At 46.2% G+C, this 17,490-nt stretch overlaps 1 protein-coding gene across 1 annotated transcript in view; it reads left to right on the forward strand.

Annotated features, from left to right (window-relative positions):
• LOC135114048 (protein O-mannosyl-transferase Tmtc3-like) overlaps positions 1-17,465 on the forward strand; it is a 210,136-nt gene extending 192,671 nt beyond the window's left edge. Inside the window, exons 12-17 of the mRNA XM_064029701.1 lie at positions 8,580-8,652; positions 8,955-9,074; positions 10,338-10,490; positions 11,551-11,745; positions 12,156-12,642; positions 12,998-17,465. Coding sequence (XP_063885771.1) covers positions 8,580-8,652; positions 8,955-9,074; positions 10,338-10,490; positions 11,551-11,745; positions 12,156-12,593 — 979 coding nt within the window. The 3' untranslated portion in view covers positions 12,594-12,642; positions 12,998-17,465. The remainder of the gene's footprint in view (positions 1-8,579; positions 8,653-8,954; positions 9,075-10,337; positions 10,491-11,550; positions 11,746-12,155; positions 12,643-12,997) is intronic.
• The last annotated feature ends 25 nt before the right edge of the window (positions 17,466-17,490 follow it).

Consider the following 17,490-nt stretch of genomic DNA (forward strand, 5'->3'; position numbering starts at 1 on the left):
CAGAACATCCGTCCGCTTAACCTGACGACTGCATTCACTTTGAAGACAGCTATATCTCAGAGCAGCAGCAAATGAACGAGGGCTGGCGTAAGTTAGGGCGTTGGAGCGGCTGTCAGATTGCCTCCGGCCGTCCCTTTGCGTCACTCTCTCCCCGTCAGTGCAAGCGCCGTCACCTGTCCTCTTCGGCGTCAGAAGAACGAGAGGACAGCGCCAAGAGGAATGATTAATTACAATACATTAATAGCACTTTAACAATACCGTATGTACGAGGCAGGGGGAGGCGTGTGTAGGTGTGTGTAGGTGCGTGTGTTGGATGGCTAAGCGAATGTTAAGCAATAATAATAGTTAGCAAGGAGGGTGACCTTTTTTTCTTACTTTATCAGGATGTGGAGGGAAGGTAATATCCGGGAGAAGGGCCGCACGATATATTACCCCAGAGTTTTAAGATGCCGGAAGAGTTCAAGCTTGATGGCACGCACACAAAGATCGTTGTTACTAGGGTAAGCGTGGGGGAGAGGAGGTGGTGTGTGTACGCATAGAAAGTGGTGTAGTGTAACGTGGAAGAATTTAGTACGAAAGAGGAAGGAGAAAGCAGGTGTACCATTCCGTGAGAAGGATGTGGAGACGAGGGTGAAAGTTTACATAATGGTACTGGAGTGTAGAGGGAAATGAAGTGGTGACAGAATGCCGACCGAGGGGAATACTAAGATTAATGTGCATAGCTTTGTCCAAATTATCGTGCGTATTGGAGTGATTAGTTGAGTTGTTTAGTGGTCATTCATAACGTCATACTTATTTGTGCTTTGTTATTTTTTTTTGTTTGTTTTTCATTGTGTTTTTTTTTTTTTTACTGTCATCTATTTTTTTTTTTTCTTTTTACCTGATTTTTTAATTTCGTTACACACACACACACACACACACAGTTCTCTCCATAGTTACTGCTCTTCTAAACTTGCTAACTGCACCATTCTCATCCCTTCTCGGCCTTTCTGCTCAAGACTTTCTATTTATATTCATTCCTATTACGTTCATCTTATTAATGCAAGAGTTAACTGGTATCTTTTCATCCTTTTCACATCTAAGCTCTCTGTTCCTGTTATTTCTCTTTTATATATTTATTTTTAAGAGACGAGTATCAAGGCTGCTCTTAAACTGTATTAGCCAACTCTTTATGTTTTTTTCTGGATTCTCTTTTTGTGAAATTAATTGTTGAGGCATTAGATGGCTTTGTTTTCATTTTTATTAATTTTGTTTTTGTTAGCAGGATTCCGTAACACGTGAACAAAAAGCACGATGTTGGAGGGAATGTTTTCAGCCTTGTAAACAAAGTAATGTAAAGGTTTGCTAGTGATAAAGAACAGTTAATTACCTCTTCAATGTAATTATGTCACAGTGTTGCCGCGAGAACTTCATTCCTCATCTTGCGTCCTTTGTCTCGGCGCGTCACCGTAAATATCACCTTTATTTTCATCAGCAGCGAAGGTATGACGGAGAAAATAGCCGACAAAGTTTTCGGTAAAAATTACAAACTCGTATGTTCGCCGAAATTACTGCACTCCTTTTCCTCTTTTTTTTTTTTCTTTTTTTTTATTATTATTTGTCAAGGTACGCGTGGACTTGTGTTTCTCTTTATTATTAATAGAACTGTAGGGGACACTTGTGTTGTTGTTGTGTGAACTGGTGAAGGGAACAGACAGAAATACACACACACACACACACACACACACACACACACACACACACACACACACACACACACACACACACACACACACACACACACACACACACAAGGAAGAACAAACAGGAAGTGATCTATTATTGTCCTTTAATATTTTGGTTGATACGCTATATTACATTAGCTAAAGCGGGAGACACTGACGTAGGATACAAAGACACAGAGAAAGATATTATTATGAATGGAAGGACACAACTCACTGGGATTGAAGGAATAATTAAAGAAAACTGAAGGGAAATTAAAGGGAGATAAACGGCAGTAAACAAAGGAACACACACACACCACACACACACACACACACACACACACACACACACACACACACACACACACACACACACACACACACACACACACACACACACACACACAGACACTGACACCTCCATTTCATCGGAATACTATAAAGGGTACGAACATTGTTGAATACTGAATACTGGAGGTGAAGTGAATCGGCTGTTTGAGACGAACAAAGGATAGATACCAGAATGGCAGGCAAGGAGGAGGAGGAGGAGAAGGAATAGGAGAAGAAGGAGAAGGAGTAAGATCACGAACAGGAAGAAGAGATCAATTTGCCAGCTAAGACGCGTTTCAGGACTTCGAATAAGATTAGCGCTTGTGAATGCATTACCTGGACTGAAGACAAGAGAAGCACGAAGGACCCGTCTTGATGGATCGGTCTTGGTTATGCATGTTGGAAGATGAGTGTGTGTGTGTGTGTGTGTGTGTGTGTGTGTGTGTGTGTGTGTGTGTGTGTGTGTGTGTGTGTGTGTGTGTGTGTGTGTGTGTGTGTAATGGAGCTTGTCAATGCTACGTGAGGTTGAATTGTTCGAACCATATGTGGGTGTGATGTGACTGATGTGATGTGTGTGTGTGAAGGTGCATGTGCTGCGTGTATGTGCGTGCGTGCATGTGCTCGTATATTTAACGGCTCACCTGTCGTCCTTCCTTCCCGTCTCCATCCACCTAACTCGGAGGAAAGGGAAGCAGCATCACAATAGGTACAAGTGCAGTAATCCGAGCGGGTATCAGAGGGAAGGAAGGAAGAGAGGAAGAGTGTGAGAGTGTATGAGGGTAGAAGGGCCGCGATGTGTGAGGGTGTGGGTTGAGAGGGCAGCGTCCAGCAGTATAGCCTTGAGTTTACCAGCGGGAAACCTGATCGACTGTCCCTCTGTAGACAGTCGACCCTCACCCCTGCGTCCTCTTCCTGTAGGACCGCCGCCCCGTGTTCCGCTTGTGACTTGGGCCAGAAATGCGGTTATTATGAAGCGTTATGTGAGTGTTATAATTGTTTTGGGTTCAGGACTGGGAGGGTGAAGGGTGGGACAAAAATATTAGACTCTCTTCCATCTTCCCTCCCGCCCATAACCCTTTTCTCACTCTCATAGCCCGGTGTAATCCTTTCCCATCCCTGCATCTCCCCTGCCCCTCTCTATCCCACTGGTGTATCGTTTTCTCTCTCTCTCTCTCTCTCTCTCTCTCTCTCTCTCTCTCTCTCTCTCTCTCTCTCTCTCTCTCTCTCTCTCTCTCTCTCTCAAAGGGTTATTTTCCTGCTTTGATTATTCTTGTGTGTGTTTCTTTATTATGTCAGTTATTGTCTCTCATCCTTTCTTCCTTTATTTGTCACTATCTTTGCAATTTTCTCCTTTCTTTTCTTTGTTCACATTTTTCCCTTCTTCATTCTCGCGTTGTTCGTGTGTCCATTTTTTTCCTAGTTATGACTTATTTTATATTCCTCTTCATTCTTTATGGTTTGGAGGTGACTGTTTAATGCTTTAAAGTTTCCCTTTTTCTCTTTTGCCCTTCCTTTCTTTCTTCATTTTCTCCTTTAAGCGTTCCTTTCCCCGTATTCCCTTTTGTGTATGCATCTTTCTGTCCGCCCGTCCTTCTGTCATTCCTTCCTCCACTCCTTCCCTCTCTTCTTTAATCTTTCTTACATTTATTCATTCTTTATCTCCTTTTTCCCTCCCCTCGCTGCTCCTCAGACGTTCCCTTCTCAAGCCATCTACATATCTCCTTCCTCTCCTTCCTTCATCCTTTATCTTCCACAGCACCTTATCCAATCGTAAATTTATATATATATACACACACACACACCACCTGTTTATCTCTACTCCATTATCCCTTTGTAAAGTTTGTTATTCTTCACCTCCTGCTCCTCCCCCTCCTCCTCTTCTTCCCTACTGACTGTCTTCTCCCGCTTGACTGACCTGTAGCAGTAAAGAGGTAAGCGGTCGCTACGGTGACTAAGTTTGGGCAGGGGATGATTCGGGAGGAATGTAAGGGTTGTGATTCCCCGAAGGGATGAGTGGATGAGATGATGGTGGTGACAGAAGGGAGAGAGAGAGAGAGAGAGAGAGAGAGAGAGAGAGAGAGAGAGAGAGAGAGAGAGAGAGAGAGAGGGAGAGAGAGGGAGAGAGAGACAGTGGATAAGTTATCGGATAATGGCATACATTGTACTGATCATTGTGACAAGGTTAGTATACCCGCAGTGTTGGTGCAATGATGGCGGTAGCAGCAGTAGTTATAAGTGTCGTTGGTGGTAGCGGATGCTGGTAATGATGTTATTACAGGTCGTGCTGAGTCGTGCATGAAGGATGGCGGTGATCCTGACACTATTGGTGTAGATAGTGGGTGGATAGATAGCGGTGCTGGCTGTTGGTGGTGGGGATGGTGTTCTTATTGCCACGGGGGACGGGTGATGTTGCGGTGGTACAGGGGCGCGGCGGAGGAGTAGGTAGCAGTAACAGGTGAGGGTGAGGGCGTGTGGTGAGTGGCGGGGCACACCGTTGGTGGGGATGGCGGTGGTTGTGGTGGTGGTAGATGGAGGCGAGGGTTGTCGTGGCGATGATGGAGCAGAGAGTCTGTCAGAAGAGCGGGCGAGGGCCGAGCCAGGGACGTCATGGGGGCGGGAGGCGGATCCTGCGGGAGTCTCCTGCTGGGTGACCCTGAGACAGGCTGCGGGAGGCCGGCGCCCCATCCCTCCTGCTGGCCTGCCTCGCCTGGGAACACCTCGCCCGCCCGCCACCCACCCGCCCATCAGCCGCCCCCTCACGTTCCCGCCCCTCGTCTCCACCCCCCGACCTCCTCCTTCGTTAGCTTCCATTTAAAAGCAATTCGAGGCATTCCGTGGCGGTGTGAGGGACCTTCTCTCTCTCTCTACTACCTGTGCCCATGCTGCGCTTACCCTTCTCCCTCTCCTCTTTTTTTTTCCCCTAACCCTAATACCGCCTTTCTGGTAACTGCGATTTTCCCCCGTTTTGGTTGATGTGTGTTCTTCCTGGTGGTTGTACTGGTGGTGGCCGCACCGTTTACTTTTTTTTTTTTCTTTTTTTATAGTCTTGATTCTGCTTTCACCTTTCCCTCCCTCCCTCCTTCCCTCCCTCCCTTTCTTCGTCCCTCCCTCCCCATTCCCTTTACTCCTCCTGCAGCTGTGCCTTTATTCGGTGGGTATTCTCTCCTTCCTCCTCCTCCTCCTCCTCCTCCTCCTCCTCCTCCTCCTCCTCCTCCTCCTCCTCCTCCTCCTCCTCCTCCTCCTCCTCCTCCTCCTCCTCCTCCTCCTCCTTCTCCTCCTCCTCCTCCTCCTCAAGTTGTACTCGTGACGTTCTTCCTCTGCACTGCGAACAACGTGGCCTTCTTGCAGTCACTCCTCTTTGGGTTCCCTTTTTTGCGCCGCCTTTGGACTTGTATACATGGAGTTGTATCACTGAGGCATTGTACCCAGTCCATACCCGCTGAACAAACCCACCAAGGGACACCGAGCAATTGTACCCAACGCCCGCTGCCTGACCCGTCTTGAGTGGATGATTGTATTGCTAAAGAGATAATACTGACATGCACAGCTGGAGGTGCGGTGTACGTGGAAGATACATACATTAATTAATCTTCGTATGTGCATAAGGATGGAGTATTAGAAAGTTTGCGGGTTTTAATATACTTTTTTTTTTTGTTCTCTCTCTCTCTCTCTCTCTCTCTCTCTCTCTCTCTCCCTCTCTCCTCTCTCTCCTCTCTCTCTCTCTCTCTCCTCTCTCTCTCTCTCTCTCTCCTCTCTCTCTCTCTCTCTCTCTCTCTCTCTTACTTTATTGAAACGTGTCCTCCCGTCAGTCGTAAAATAAGCAGGTGAATGGAGCGAATCACGTCCTCCGACTTTTTTATTCGTGTGGAACTTTCCAAAGCGCCGTCGGTCTGCATCTCCCGCTCGTGCCAAGAGAAGTGAACACTGGCACCTGACGCTACGCCGTGACGTCACAAAGGTGTCCGGGGTGGCATGCTAAGGCGCGACCCGGTGCAGTTGTTTGTCGCAGTTTATAGGGAGCGTCCACGACTCCAGCGACCAAGGAAGTGCTGCGGGACTCGTGGGAGAGAAAGAAAGAGAAGCGAGTGTATGCCCGTCTGCTTGAGTCCGAAGCGCCGTTAAATGTTTAAGGATAAGCAGAGCGTTAAGGAGACTTGAGGGAACGGGAACGTTGGATAGGACAAGGGCAGGCAAGGTCACGTAACTTGAAGCTTTTTGAGAGGCACGTAGGTCAGACACAATGGAGGTTAAATCGCTTAGCATAATGAAGATCAGGCTGCTAGGAGGAGCGACGCAAGGCGAGGCGTGTGGCCAAGGGGGAGAGTGGGAGTAGGAAGGCCGATGACCCTCTGCATGGTGGTGTTCTCGCCCGCTGGGGACGTGTGTGCATGATGTATGCGTGTTGGGCCGCCACCACAAGCCTGGCCTCAGAGTCTGCCTGCCGGGACGACGGCGGCGGTTGCAGCGGCGGCGGAGTGGGGGACGGGGCGGAGTGTAACGTGCCGGTTAATGTATGATGTGTGTGTCGGTGGGGTGGTTATGGGTGCAGATAGTGCAGGAAAGGGGAGGTCCGCCCCGCCCCCGGCCTCTCCCTCTGTAATTTTCCTGTCCACCACCCGCGAGTTACGAGGGGACACCCACGCGCCGCCCAGCGGTGCCTCGCCGCGGCCAGTCCGTCACCACTCGGACTCTGTACCCTCGCCGTCCACTTTGGTTTCACCCTTGGTATTTGCGGTTTAAAATGTTTCGCATCCGAAAACTTTCCAGACCGTCCGTCCTGTCTTTGCCCGTCGGGTTGTCTTAATTACATTAGTGATGACACAAGGAACATGCCAAGTACGTGCCATCAGTCACACCTTATATGAAGTGTGCACTACAGGCCACTTACTTTACCTAGTCCGACTTTGCATTTTCTTTGTTGCTAGCATCGCCAGCATCGGCAATTTGGGCGTAACTCTAAGATAAAAGGAAAAAATGTAGACAGCCATGAACAGTAATCGCAAGTTGTTGTTGCTTGTAAAATATCAACATAAAATATAAGTGAGTAATTGTATTCATATGCCTATATCTGGAAGCCGTCCCGCTCGGCTCAGAAGGAGAAAAAAAAAAAAAAAAAAAAGAAAAAGAAACGATAGAGAGAGAGAGAGAGAGAGAGAGAGAGAGAGAGAGAGAGAGAGAGAGAGAGAGAGAGAGAGCAAAAAGGTTATGCCCATGTTTTTATCAACCTTAGAAAGTAATTGTCATCTCTGCCGACAATAGAAGAGTAAATGTCATGTTGAGGCGAGGCGGAAAAAATGTAATTGTGGGCTGAGGCGGGCGTAACAAGGCGTATTGTTTCTTGAGAGGCGATTATACGGCGTAGCGGCCTCTCGTCACCGCCCCTCCAGGATCACTCTCTACACCGCGCCCAGCTCCCCTCCTCCTCCTCCTCTCCTCTCCTCTCCTCTCCTCTCCTCTCCTCTCCTCTCCTCTTTCTCTCTCCCATGTAGTTCTTGACATGTATTTTGCCCGTCTGTCCAGTTTTTACTTCATAATTTTTAATACTAGGAGTTTAGTGCAGTGTTTTCTTTCTTCCTGTTTTCTTTTTTTTTTTTCTTTTTTTCTTTTGGTTCAGATTTTATCTCTTGTCTTGGTATGTTCATTTTGGTTCTTTATTTCTCATATTTTATTCGATTATTAGCTTTCATCGGTTCTCCTCCGTTTCCTGACGTCTCCCCACCATCTCTTCTTTCTCCCCTCCCTCCTTCCAGCCCTTCCTCTCCTCCTCACCATACCGAGCCTCCCCACACGTGATTGGTTGGGCAGTGACGTCATGTCAGAAGGAAGCAACATACTCCAGGTGCTGTGAGAGAGAGAGAGAGAGAGAGAGAGAGAGAGAGAGAGAGAGAGAGAGAGAGAGAGAGAGAGAGAGAGAGAGAGAGAGAGAGAGATTCCCAGGTGGTGTGTTCGTCACCCTTCGCCTGGGGGCGCAGTGGGGCTGGCCTGTTTCAGGACGCGTAGTTTTCTGGTTCATAATATTCGAACGAAATTCTACAGTAACGTTTCTTGAAATCGTTGCACCGGTTCTGGATGGTTTGATCACCGTGGAGAACAACTGCTGCAGGGGTGAGTTACCCATCACGGTGGTGACGGCGGGTGGAGATGGCTGGGCGCCGCTAACTGGCCTCCTTCCATGTTAGCGCGGCCCTAGCTTAGCCGCACCTTCATCCACTCTTATAAACACACCCGCTATATTACTGCGTGTAACACTTAAGTGGTTCGTAGCCACAATTCCTATGTTCTTGTAATTCAGTTTGCGGCGGTAAGCGTAGTAGGGACGTATTAGTGTGGCAAAAATGGGAGGGGCGTGTGGTAGAATGGGTCGGCCATCACGGCGGCTCCCGACGGAGCAGGTATTTGCGGCAGAGTGGGTGGTGCAGGGGGTGAGAACGGTAAAGGGCCTGCCACCTCCGTCGCTGCCGCCGTCACCACCACTTTCAATAATACATACTTGTGTTTTGATATTTCTGTCGCCCTCAGTGTTAAGTAGACTATTTCCTCACACAGGACGAAAGAGGCGCAAGAGGTGTACGAGCGAGCCCTCTTCTACGACAGCACCAATCCAGACATCTACTACAACGTAAGTGTGTGTGTGTGTGTGTGTGTGTGTGTGTGTGTGTCTGAGTGTGGATGTGCGCATGAAGTATATAGCAATTCTTACCATTATCATTAGCAGCAACGGTAAAGTTAATTTAAAAGCTCAAAAAAAAATTATAATTTACTGGAGTGAGAGAGAGAGAGAGAGAGAGAGAGAGAGAGAGAGAGAGAGAGAGAGAGAGAGAGAGAGAGAGAGAGAGAGAGAGAGAGAGAGAGAGAGAGAAAAGTACATGCACTTCTTGACTGTATGTGAATAATGCCCCTGTGTGTGTGTGTATGGTGCAGCTGGGTGTGGTGCTGCTGGAGCAAGGACGGGCACAGCAGGCGCTCGCGTACCTGGACAAGGCCCTCGAGATGGACCCTGACCACCAACAGGCACTCCTCAATTCTGCCGTCCTCATCCAGGCAAGTAGCTCCACCCTCACCCATCAACTCACCCTCATCCCCACCACTCCCTTCACCCCTCCTCACCCAAACCAGAGTTGGACTACCTCACCTGCAACATCCCACTCCACCTGTTCACTTATCTATGCAGACCTTACCTGGCTAACCACCTACCACTTACCAGACACAACATTCACCACACTTGGTATTTCTCGCTTTCTCTCAGGAGTCACCCTTTTATCTCATTTTTTACTACGTAGATGTAGATTTGCCTTGAGCTCAAAGCCAGTACGTAGATAGTCATTATAAAACAAATTGTGCGTGTAGTGTTTCTACGGAAGAGGGGGATATGAATTTCACGGTTAGTCTTTTTTTCTTTTTTTGGTGCCTTTGATCTTGATGGAGTAAGTTGTAAGGCTGGGGGGTAAAAGACGGGAAAGAAATCATTTTAATGCTGGCCAGGGAAGATAATACAAAAAGTAGATATAATGGAAGTGCAGCAATAAATAGATAGGCAAGTGATAGGAAAATGTAACATGACTTCCACATCGAACCCGTTGGAGGAGGAGGAGGAGGAGGAGGAGGAGGAGGAGGACAACCCATCAGTAATTAAGTTTATAGGATCAACAGTCATTAATGAAATATGTATAAAAGAAAGAAAATTAAATGAAAATATTAGAGGTTAGTAGTCAAAAGCACTAAAAAAAAAAAAGACTAACCGTGCCAAAGCGTGAGAGACTGGAAAAATAAAATACAAGCTTAAAGTTTTATTGAAACAGTTAGTCAACTTCTCTATCTTGTTAAGGAGCTAAGTGAACCTTGCTCGTCCTGTAAAACACGAGAGACTCGCTGCATACAGAGAGGGAAGAGGTGTGTGTGTGTGTGTGTGTGTGTGTGTGTGTGTGTGTGTGTGTGTGTGTGTGTGTGTGTGTGTGTTTTATCATTTATTTTGTTTATTTACTTACTGGTGGCGCGAGCGTATATTTCCCATTGGCTTCACAAGCTACCGATGCAGCGTGCCCTGGGAATGGTCTGGCTTCATTCTAGTCTTCTTCTTTTTTTTTTTATGTAGTAATTATATTTCGCTGGATCTGTGCTTAAATGACTTGAGGGATAGACCGATGTCCAGGACTTTTTATCAATATGTTTTTTATCAGTGTCGCAGATTTCTGTTTGATTCTGTGACCTTACTCAGACTGAAACAACACGTGTTTCGCAATATTCAAATATTTGTTACGCTTAAAATAATTTTCTTACATAAGCTTTTGTATTGTGAACTTGTAGGAATCCGGGAACGCTGAGCTGCGGCCTCTGGCGTATCAGCGGTTGTTGCGCCTGGTGCAGCGGGACCCTCTGAACGAGAGGATCTACTTCAACCTTGGCATGATAGCGATGGACGACCGGGACTACCGCAACGCCGAGAAGTGGTTCAGGAAGGTGCGCCTCACATCCATTCTTCTTTTCATTTCCTTTGTGTCCGTGTAATTTTCCCCCAAGATGTTTGTTACCTGCTGTGTGCATGAAATATACTTTATAGATATTTAGTATTACAAGTAGCTCAGCAGTTGAAGAGGAAACTCAGCATCAAATTCAAGGATGCTGCAAAGTAGTCTTAAGCTTGACGTCTCTGAAAGTAAGGTAAGGAAGTAAGACTCAGCGAAAGGAACTTTTTTTTTTTTTCTACTTCGGGGAAGTCAGTAATTCACTATGTAACACGATTTTTGTCTTTGACAAGCAAGTGTTATTTCCCAGCTCTTTTCATTGCAAAACAATCGGAAATGTCCATTATTTCTGTCAAACTGCTTTTGTGGCTTTTAGATTTTTTTTTTTTTTTTTTTTACCCAAAATAGCTAAATTTCAGCATTTTTCCAGATGCTGTCACAGAGAACTTCTTTGTTTTTGTCTTGATGAATTGACCACATATGTAGCAGAATCCATATGGAGAATGATTGCAGACTCTTGATGTCATTTCACCTCTTGTGATGTGTCTTCTCAGGCAGCCAAAGCAGAACTGATTGGTGGTCTGCAAGTCCCTACTTTTATATCATCAAGCAGGACTCTAGAATATTCTTAGTCTCTCTAGAATGTGTTCCAGAATATTCTCAATCTTTCTAGAATATTTTTAAACCTACTTTAGAATATTATGAATCATTCTAAAAAATTCTTGATACTTCTACATATTTCTACTGTATTCTAGAAAGTTCTAGAATATTCTGGAAATTTTTACATCGAATAGAATGCTCTAAAATGCTCTAGAAACATCTGAAAGTGTCTGGTAGGACATGCTGGAAGATTTGAGATTTCTGAAATGTAAACAAATTCTTCTAAATATGAGAAATTTCTTGCTAGATCTGGTCAGTTCATAAAAAAGAATATGCTAGTAATAGAATGGGCATCATTACTTCATGTGTTGCTTGTCTTCTTGTTTATGTTTATCACTTTCAGCTTCACCAAAAACAATTCTTGGGAATGAACACGTTTCCTTTCACCCGCTCAGGCCATCGAGTTGAAAGAGGACTTCCGCTCCGCCTTGTTCAACTTAGCTCTTCTCTTGACGGACGACCAGCGGCCCCTCGAGGCGGCGCCCTTCCTCAACCAGCTGGTCAAGCACCACCCGGACCACGTGAAGGGCCTCATCTTGCTCGGGGACATTTACATCAACAACATCAAAGACTTGGACGCCGCCGAAAAGGTAATGGGGCTTTGAATCAATGAGATATTCGTCTTGATAAAGGGTGGTGATGACGCACCGTGATGTCAAGTGCCATTCAGGATTGACATTACTGTAAATAACAACTTTTAGTTCATGTCAGATTAGAACTCCTATTTTCTTGGAGAGAAATCTTTTAGTAGATAAGCAATTGGCTCTTTTTGCCTTCTGAAGAAAAATGTCACATTCTTCAGGCTCAGTCCCTTCACCAACCCTGCTTTCTCTCTCTCTCTCTCTCTCTCTCTCTCTCTCTCTCTCTCTCTCTCTCTCTCTCTCTCTCTCTCTCTCTCTCTCTCTCTCTCTCTCTCTCTCTCTCTCTCTCCGCACAACGCAATATCGTTATTTATATCCAGGATTTCGCTCCTCTCACGTAACAATAACCTTGGTTGCAGTGCTACGAGCGGATCCTGGCGGTGGATCCCGGCAACGTGCAGGGCCTCCACAACCTGTGTGTGGTGTACGTGGAGCGCGGGGAGCTGCAGGCCGCCGAGTCGTGCCTCAGTCGTGCCCACGTGATGGCGCCCCATGAAGACTACATCCTCAGGCACCTCAAGATCGTCAGAACTCGGCTTGCCAAGTTCTCTCAGATGCAGCAGCAGCAGCAGCAACAGCAGCAACAAGGGGGAGGGGGAAGTGATCGGACACCAGCCTCTGTGTTACCTGAAGGCGCTGATGCGTCGGAAGGAATAAGTGAATCCAACCCCTCGAGGCCTAAAAAGACCGTGTTTATTACAAAAAACAGTGATAGCAATAGCAAAACTAGCGAGAAACAGCTTACCAGAATGGTGGGTGCGACAGTGAACAGTGACACGAGTGACTCCTTATCATAAGACTCTGCTGTTGCCGCAAGCATGCCAAAGTTACTACAGTCATTAGACGGTGAGTGAGTGTGCGGAAGCTGAAACTCGCGCTTTGTCTTAATGGTGACCCGCCCTAACCATCATGGAAAGGAGGGAAGTGGTCATATCAGTGTGGAAATAGGAACGTTGGCTGTACATATAAAGCAGCACTACACTATTCATATGTGGATTATACCCTTGAACATAATTGATATACGAATCCTTTTTTTTTTTCCCCACTGATGGATGCTGACTTTGTATGTCATGCTTCTGTCGTCCATTACTTCTGGAAATCTTTGTAATCATCAGGAAACCCACGAAGCTTGTGATGGAGGTGACGCGGTTCCCGAGTGACGTCATTAACACTGATCTATGTTCCTTTCTCCCATTGGCAGGTATAAGTATGGTGTTGGGCGTCCTGAAGTGACTGACTGGCGGCGGGCGTCCACTCCCTCATGCACTCCACCCAGTCAGGACCCTCCGTAGTGCAGCAGACATGGACCCTCTTCCTCCTCCTCCCCCCTCCTCCTCTTCCTCCTCTTCCTCCTCCCAGCTCGTGGTTGGTGCCTTCTCACCAGCATGACTCACACCTGCAGAAAGACATTGCAGTGAAAAGATACCAAACATGTAATACAAGACGACATTACATAAGAATATCAGTAACTTAAGACTAAGTGATCATCAGGTGGAATATTTGGTTATTTTCGTGTGAGATTCGTGAGTTTCTGATGATTACGAGTTGTTGGTAATACATAAAGAATCAGCAATAAGTGAAAATTAGACGCAAGGAGTGAGGTGAGGAAGCCCAGGCCGGCCCCGTGATCCTCCGTCGCTCATCTGGCGGGGGCCACGCCGGAGGTTGCCGCGTCAGGTGAAATGCAAGAATATGATGTAACCCATGGATGGCGGAGTCACCAGGAAGCCATTGCTGGATGTGCCGCTTTCCTCCCAGACGCCCAGGTGCCTGGTGGTGTGAATGTGAGAGAGAGAGAGAGAGAGAGAGAGAGAGAGAGAGAGAGAGAGAGAGAGAGAGAGAGACCGCCTCCAGGAGCGGCATGCCCCTTCTAATAATGTCACCTGACAAACGTGAGTCAGTGAAATCCCTCTGTATCTTAGAAACTAATTAATGAGGAAAATAGAAAGAGGGAAAGTGACGATTTACGAAGAAACACACTGCTGGGTGACGAAACCAGACTGATTATTTGCAAGAATGTCAGTACTTCCCTCTTTTATCTGTGATTGTAATAAGTAGCCCAAGTTTTGCTAAGTCTTCGCTGACACAGCTAAGGTAGACGCTTGGTTCAGTGAGCTTTCTTTTCTGCGGTGGAAGTGTGAGGCCGGAGTGGGTGAGGTGTTGAAGGCGAGGCTGTGAGGGCTGGCCGGGACACTGAGCGGCCGGTGCAATTTCTCACATCAAGAAGCCACAGATCAATAATTTATTTCACCAGGAGACATTCCTCGCCGCCCCAAGGGTCGCCCAGCACTCGAGGCACGCGGGCGGCGGCGGGCCCCTCCGCATTCCCTCTTGGTTCCCGGCCACTCTCGCCTCGCCTTTCATTATGAATGGTATTATTATTTTCTATAGTTAAAGCACACATTTTATTCTTTTTGTATGGTCTGACTAGATTAAAATAAAAAAAAGTAATGTAAAAGATAGATTTTAAATTTTTATTGTGTAACTATAAGTTTGCTGAGGATATTTTTTATATAATGTACGAATGAAACAAAGAATTGCCTAAAAGGTTCATAATAAATCCAGGAGCCATAAGTGTGGTGGGCCATGCAGCGTTATTTTCTAGTCTGGAGCAATCGGGCGGGCCACAAGGAGGGCCAGCAGGCAGGGGTCGGCCACACCCAGCAGACGAAAGCTCGCATGTAAGCCCGAGGCACGTGTGGCCGCACGACTGAACTCCCAAGAAATTTCCTTTTTACGCACGAGATTTCCACCCCAGCATGCCACTAATGAATTCCCCAGGAGGCCACCCACCGCCCACCAATGGCCCCGGCTGCTGCTGCCGTTGCTCTCAATAGCTGTTGGCGTATAACACAACATTCCAATTTGAACTGCGTGTACTTCTTTGTGATACAGCTCTCCTTTCTCTTCTGCTCCTTCCCTTCGTCGCTTGTGTTAACGTCTTTTAAGCCAAGTTTTTTTTTTTTTTTAATTGTTGTGCCAGACAGTGTGATCCCCAACAGTGCTTTACCACACTTTCCTGCCGACTCGCTGACAGGGCGGTGAAGCTCGCTGGTTGTACACTTCGCACTGTTATCTTTCGAAGTCATGTTTTCCTTCTATTCCCTTCAGCTATCGTTTCGTGCCGGGAAGTTATAAAGATCTTCGAGGGTTGGCTTCTGGCAGGGTCATTCTTGTGTACATACAAGCATCCATACTGACCGGGAAGAGTGAGTTGTAAGAGAGAGAGAAAGAGAGAAAAAAAAGGAATATTATCCCTAATCCTACTCTTATTAGTCTATCTACTATCGATGTCTCCTTACTCTGGATGTATGTGTTCTTATGGAGTAATACCTTTTAAGTTATTCACTTTCAAGTTAGTAGATATCGGCATGTGGAGTCGCAGTGTCGAGTGTGGTTCACTTAACAAGTGAATGAAACAAGAAATCGCAGCTTTCGTGACGGGACATCCATCCGAAGAAAGTTAAGGGCTTGCGTGAGGTGAAGTGGTGAAGGGATCAGGAGCGAGCAATGCCGCGCAACAAATCTTTCGTGTTTCTCAGTCATTCTGTCAGGTAGAATGTCAGCATCGTAACAAAAAATGTAAAAAATGTAATAAAACTTAACGTCAGGATTCTCGCTGACAGAGTTACTTATCCTGGTGGATACTGTATATTACAGTGTTTGGCTGTCCATGTTTCACTTAGCTGTGACGAACTGATGTATCACTGTATCATAAGCAATGTACATTTTCCTACACAACTGCAGTGATCTTTAAGAGTAGCCATTTCGACTTAAGGTACTTAATTGCATTTGCTGGAGAAGGAAGAGCTGGAAAATGTGGGAGTCTTGCTATCTGGCGCACCGGCGACGCTGTACCGCGGGGCAACAACCCTTGGCCTGAGTCACGGAAGGCGAGGCAAGAAATATCGATCTTTGTAAAATTTCAGCGGTGCCTTTTTGGGATATTGTCTGAAATGGTATTGTAAAAAAAATAATAGAGACTTTGTATATCGATTTTTTTTTCATAAATTCAATGATATTTTTCTATGTACCATACACTCATGTTCCCCAGAGCGCTAGTTATGATTCGATATGTCTGAAACCTGTGTGTAACATGTATAGGTATCTCAGATGTGTAGTTTGATCCCCTTCCCTCCCTCCCGATTTCCCCTCCTGTGTTGCACGTGCTGTTGGTTGATTCTCTATCGATGTCTTCACATTTGGTGCGTGTAATTGCTACATCTACTATTTTGTCCAGACTCATCGTTCATTGGTCCGTCACGAACTTTGTAATTGGTTGCCCAACTTAGTACAACTGTGGTCATATGTGGAAAGATAACTTGTTTCGTTTTTCTTCCAACACTTCTATCGAACCTGTTCCTTTTTTTCTTTTATTTCCCTTCATCCGTGTGTCTGACATTCTGAATCTACTTACTGTCTTCCAGTTTTGTGTAAAGTAAAGAATCTCGTGTTCTTGATGTCAGTTCGGTGATTGGCTTAAAGGAAGACTTGAGTTTGGATACCTGCCTTTTTCGGCGGAAAGATGAGAAGCCTCCAACTGTTGGATGCGGCTGCATGTTTTCAGTCCTTCACCTTTGGGTCTGTTGGAAAAAAAAAATTCAGTCATTGTATATTGCAGAACATAGAGGCTTGGACAGAAAACATGGCCTGGGGAACTTTTTCTTTATAGAAGATAGTGATTTCTCTTTCTCTCTCTACCTCGGTCTTGTTTCCTTGCCTGTAACATTGGACGTGAGTGTTGAGGTTTGCATGTAGACCAGTCATTACTTTTGTACAGTGTTGCTGTGGGCGGAACGTGGCCGCTGAGTCTTGCCCCAAAGGAAGTGAGCCAGCAAGGGCCGATTTTCAGCATAACCCATCTATCTGTGGTATTTAAGATTTGAAGTTTTGTTCTTTATTAACCTGGAGCGTTCAAGGCACCTTGTGACTGATGCTGCAATGGTATTCTTGATTGTGTTCTGTCTTTGTATCGTGTTGAAAAAAAAATTGTAACGAAATTCGTGATTTGTTCTTCACTAAGTTAACTGTGAGTTCTATTTGTGGTTATTGTACGGGAGAGGTTGTGATTTTTTGTAGCATTTGTACTAAAAATGCAGGTGATTGTTTATGGTTATGTTTACAGTCTATTTCAGTCAAGTAGCTATTGTTGTACATGCACTGTGTAGATGTAGTTTCATTACTGTTTATTATTCTGTTGATGGGTTTTATGGTGATAACAAATGTTTCATAGATTATTTGATTGATCTCTGATAAATTCACACTAGAGTAAGGGCAAGCCAGAGAGCACTGAGTGGGAGCCAGGCGACTGTGAGAAGCAGGCGCGTCCCGCTCCCACCCCACCCCGGGTGGCGGCGGCCTGCCTGTGTCACACCAGATCTGCAACTTACGGAAGAAAATGTCAATAGATTCTCTTAGATTCAGTTTCAATCTCTGCAGTTTTTTATATGATAGTTGCAACAGCACCAATAATATGTAAAGGCTGTTTCTCTAGGAGGATACTCACTCGTGCGGCGGTGCAAGTCAGGTGTGGCGGGTGGCGGGTCCCTGGCGAAGGGGACACAGCGGCTTGGTGAGGCGGGAGACGCGGCGCCGCGTTCCGTGTCCTCACCACTCTCCCGTCTGTCCTGCCTGTGATACTGTACTCCAATACACCATCATCTACTCCTCAGAGTGTTTCAATTGATCCTTTGA

Source organism: Scylla paramamosain, chromosome 27 (genome assembly GCF_035594125.1).
Source record: "Scylla paramamosain isolate STU-SP2022 chromosome 27, ASM3559412v1, whole genome shotgun sequence".
NCBI classification, from domain to species: Eukaryota; Metazoa; Arthropoda; class Malacostraca; order Decapoda; family Portunidae; genus Scylla; species Scylla paramamosain.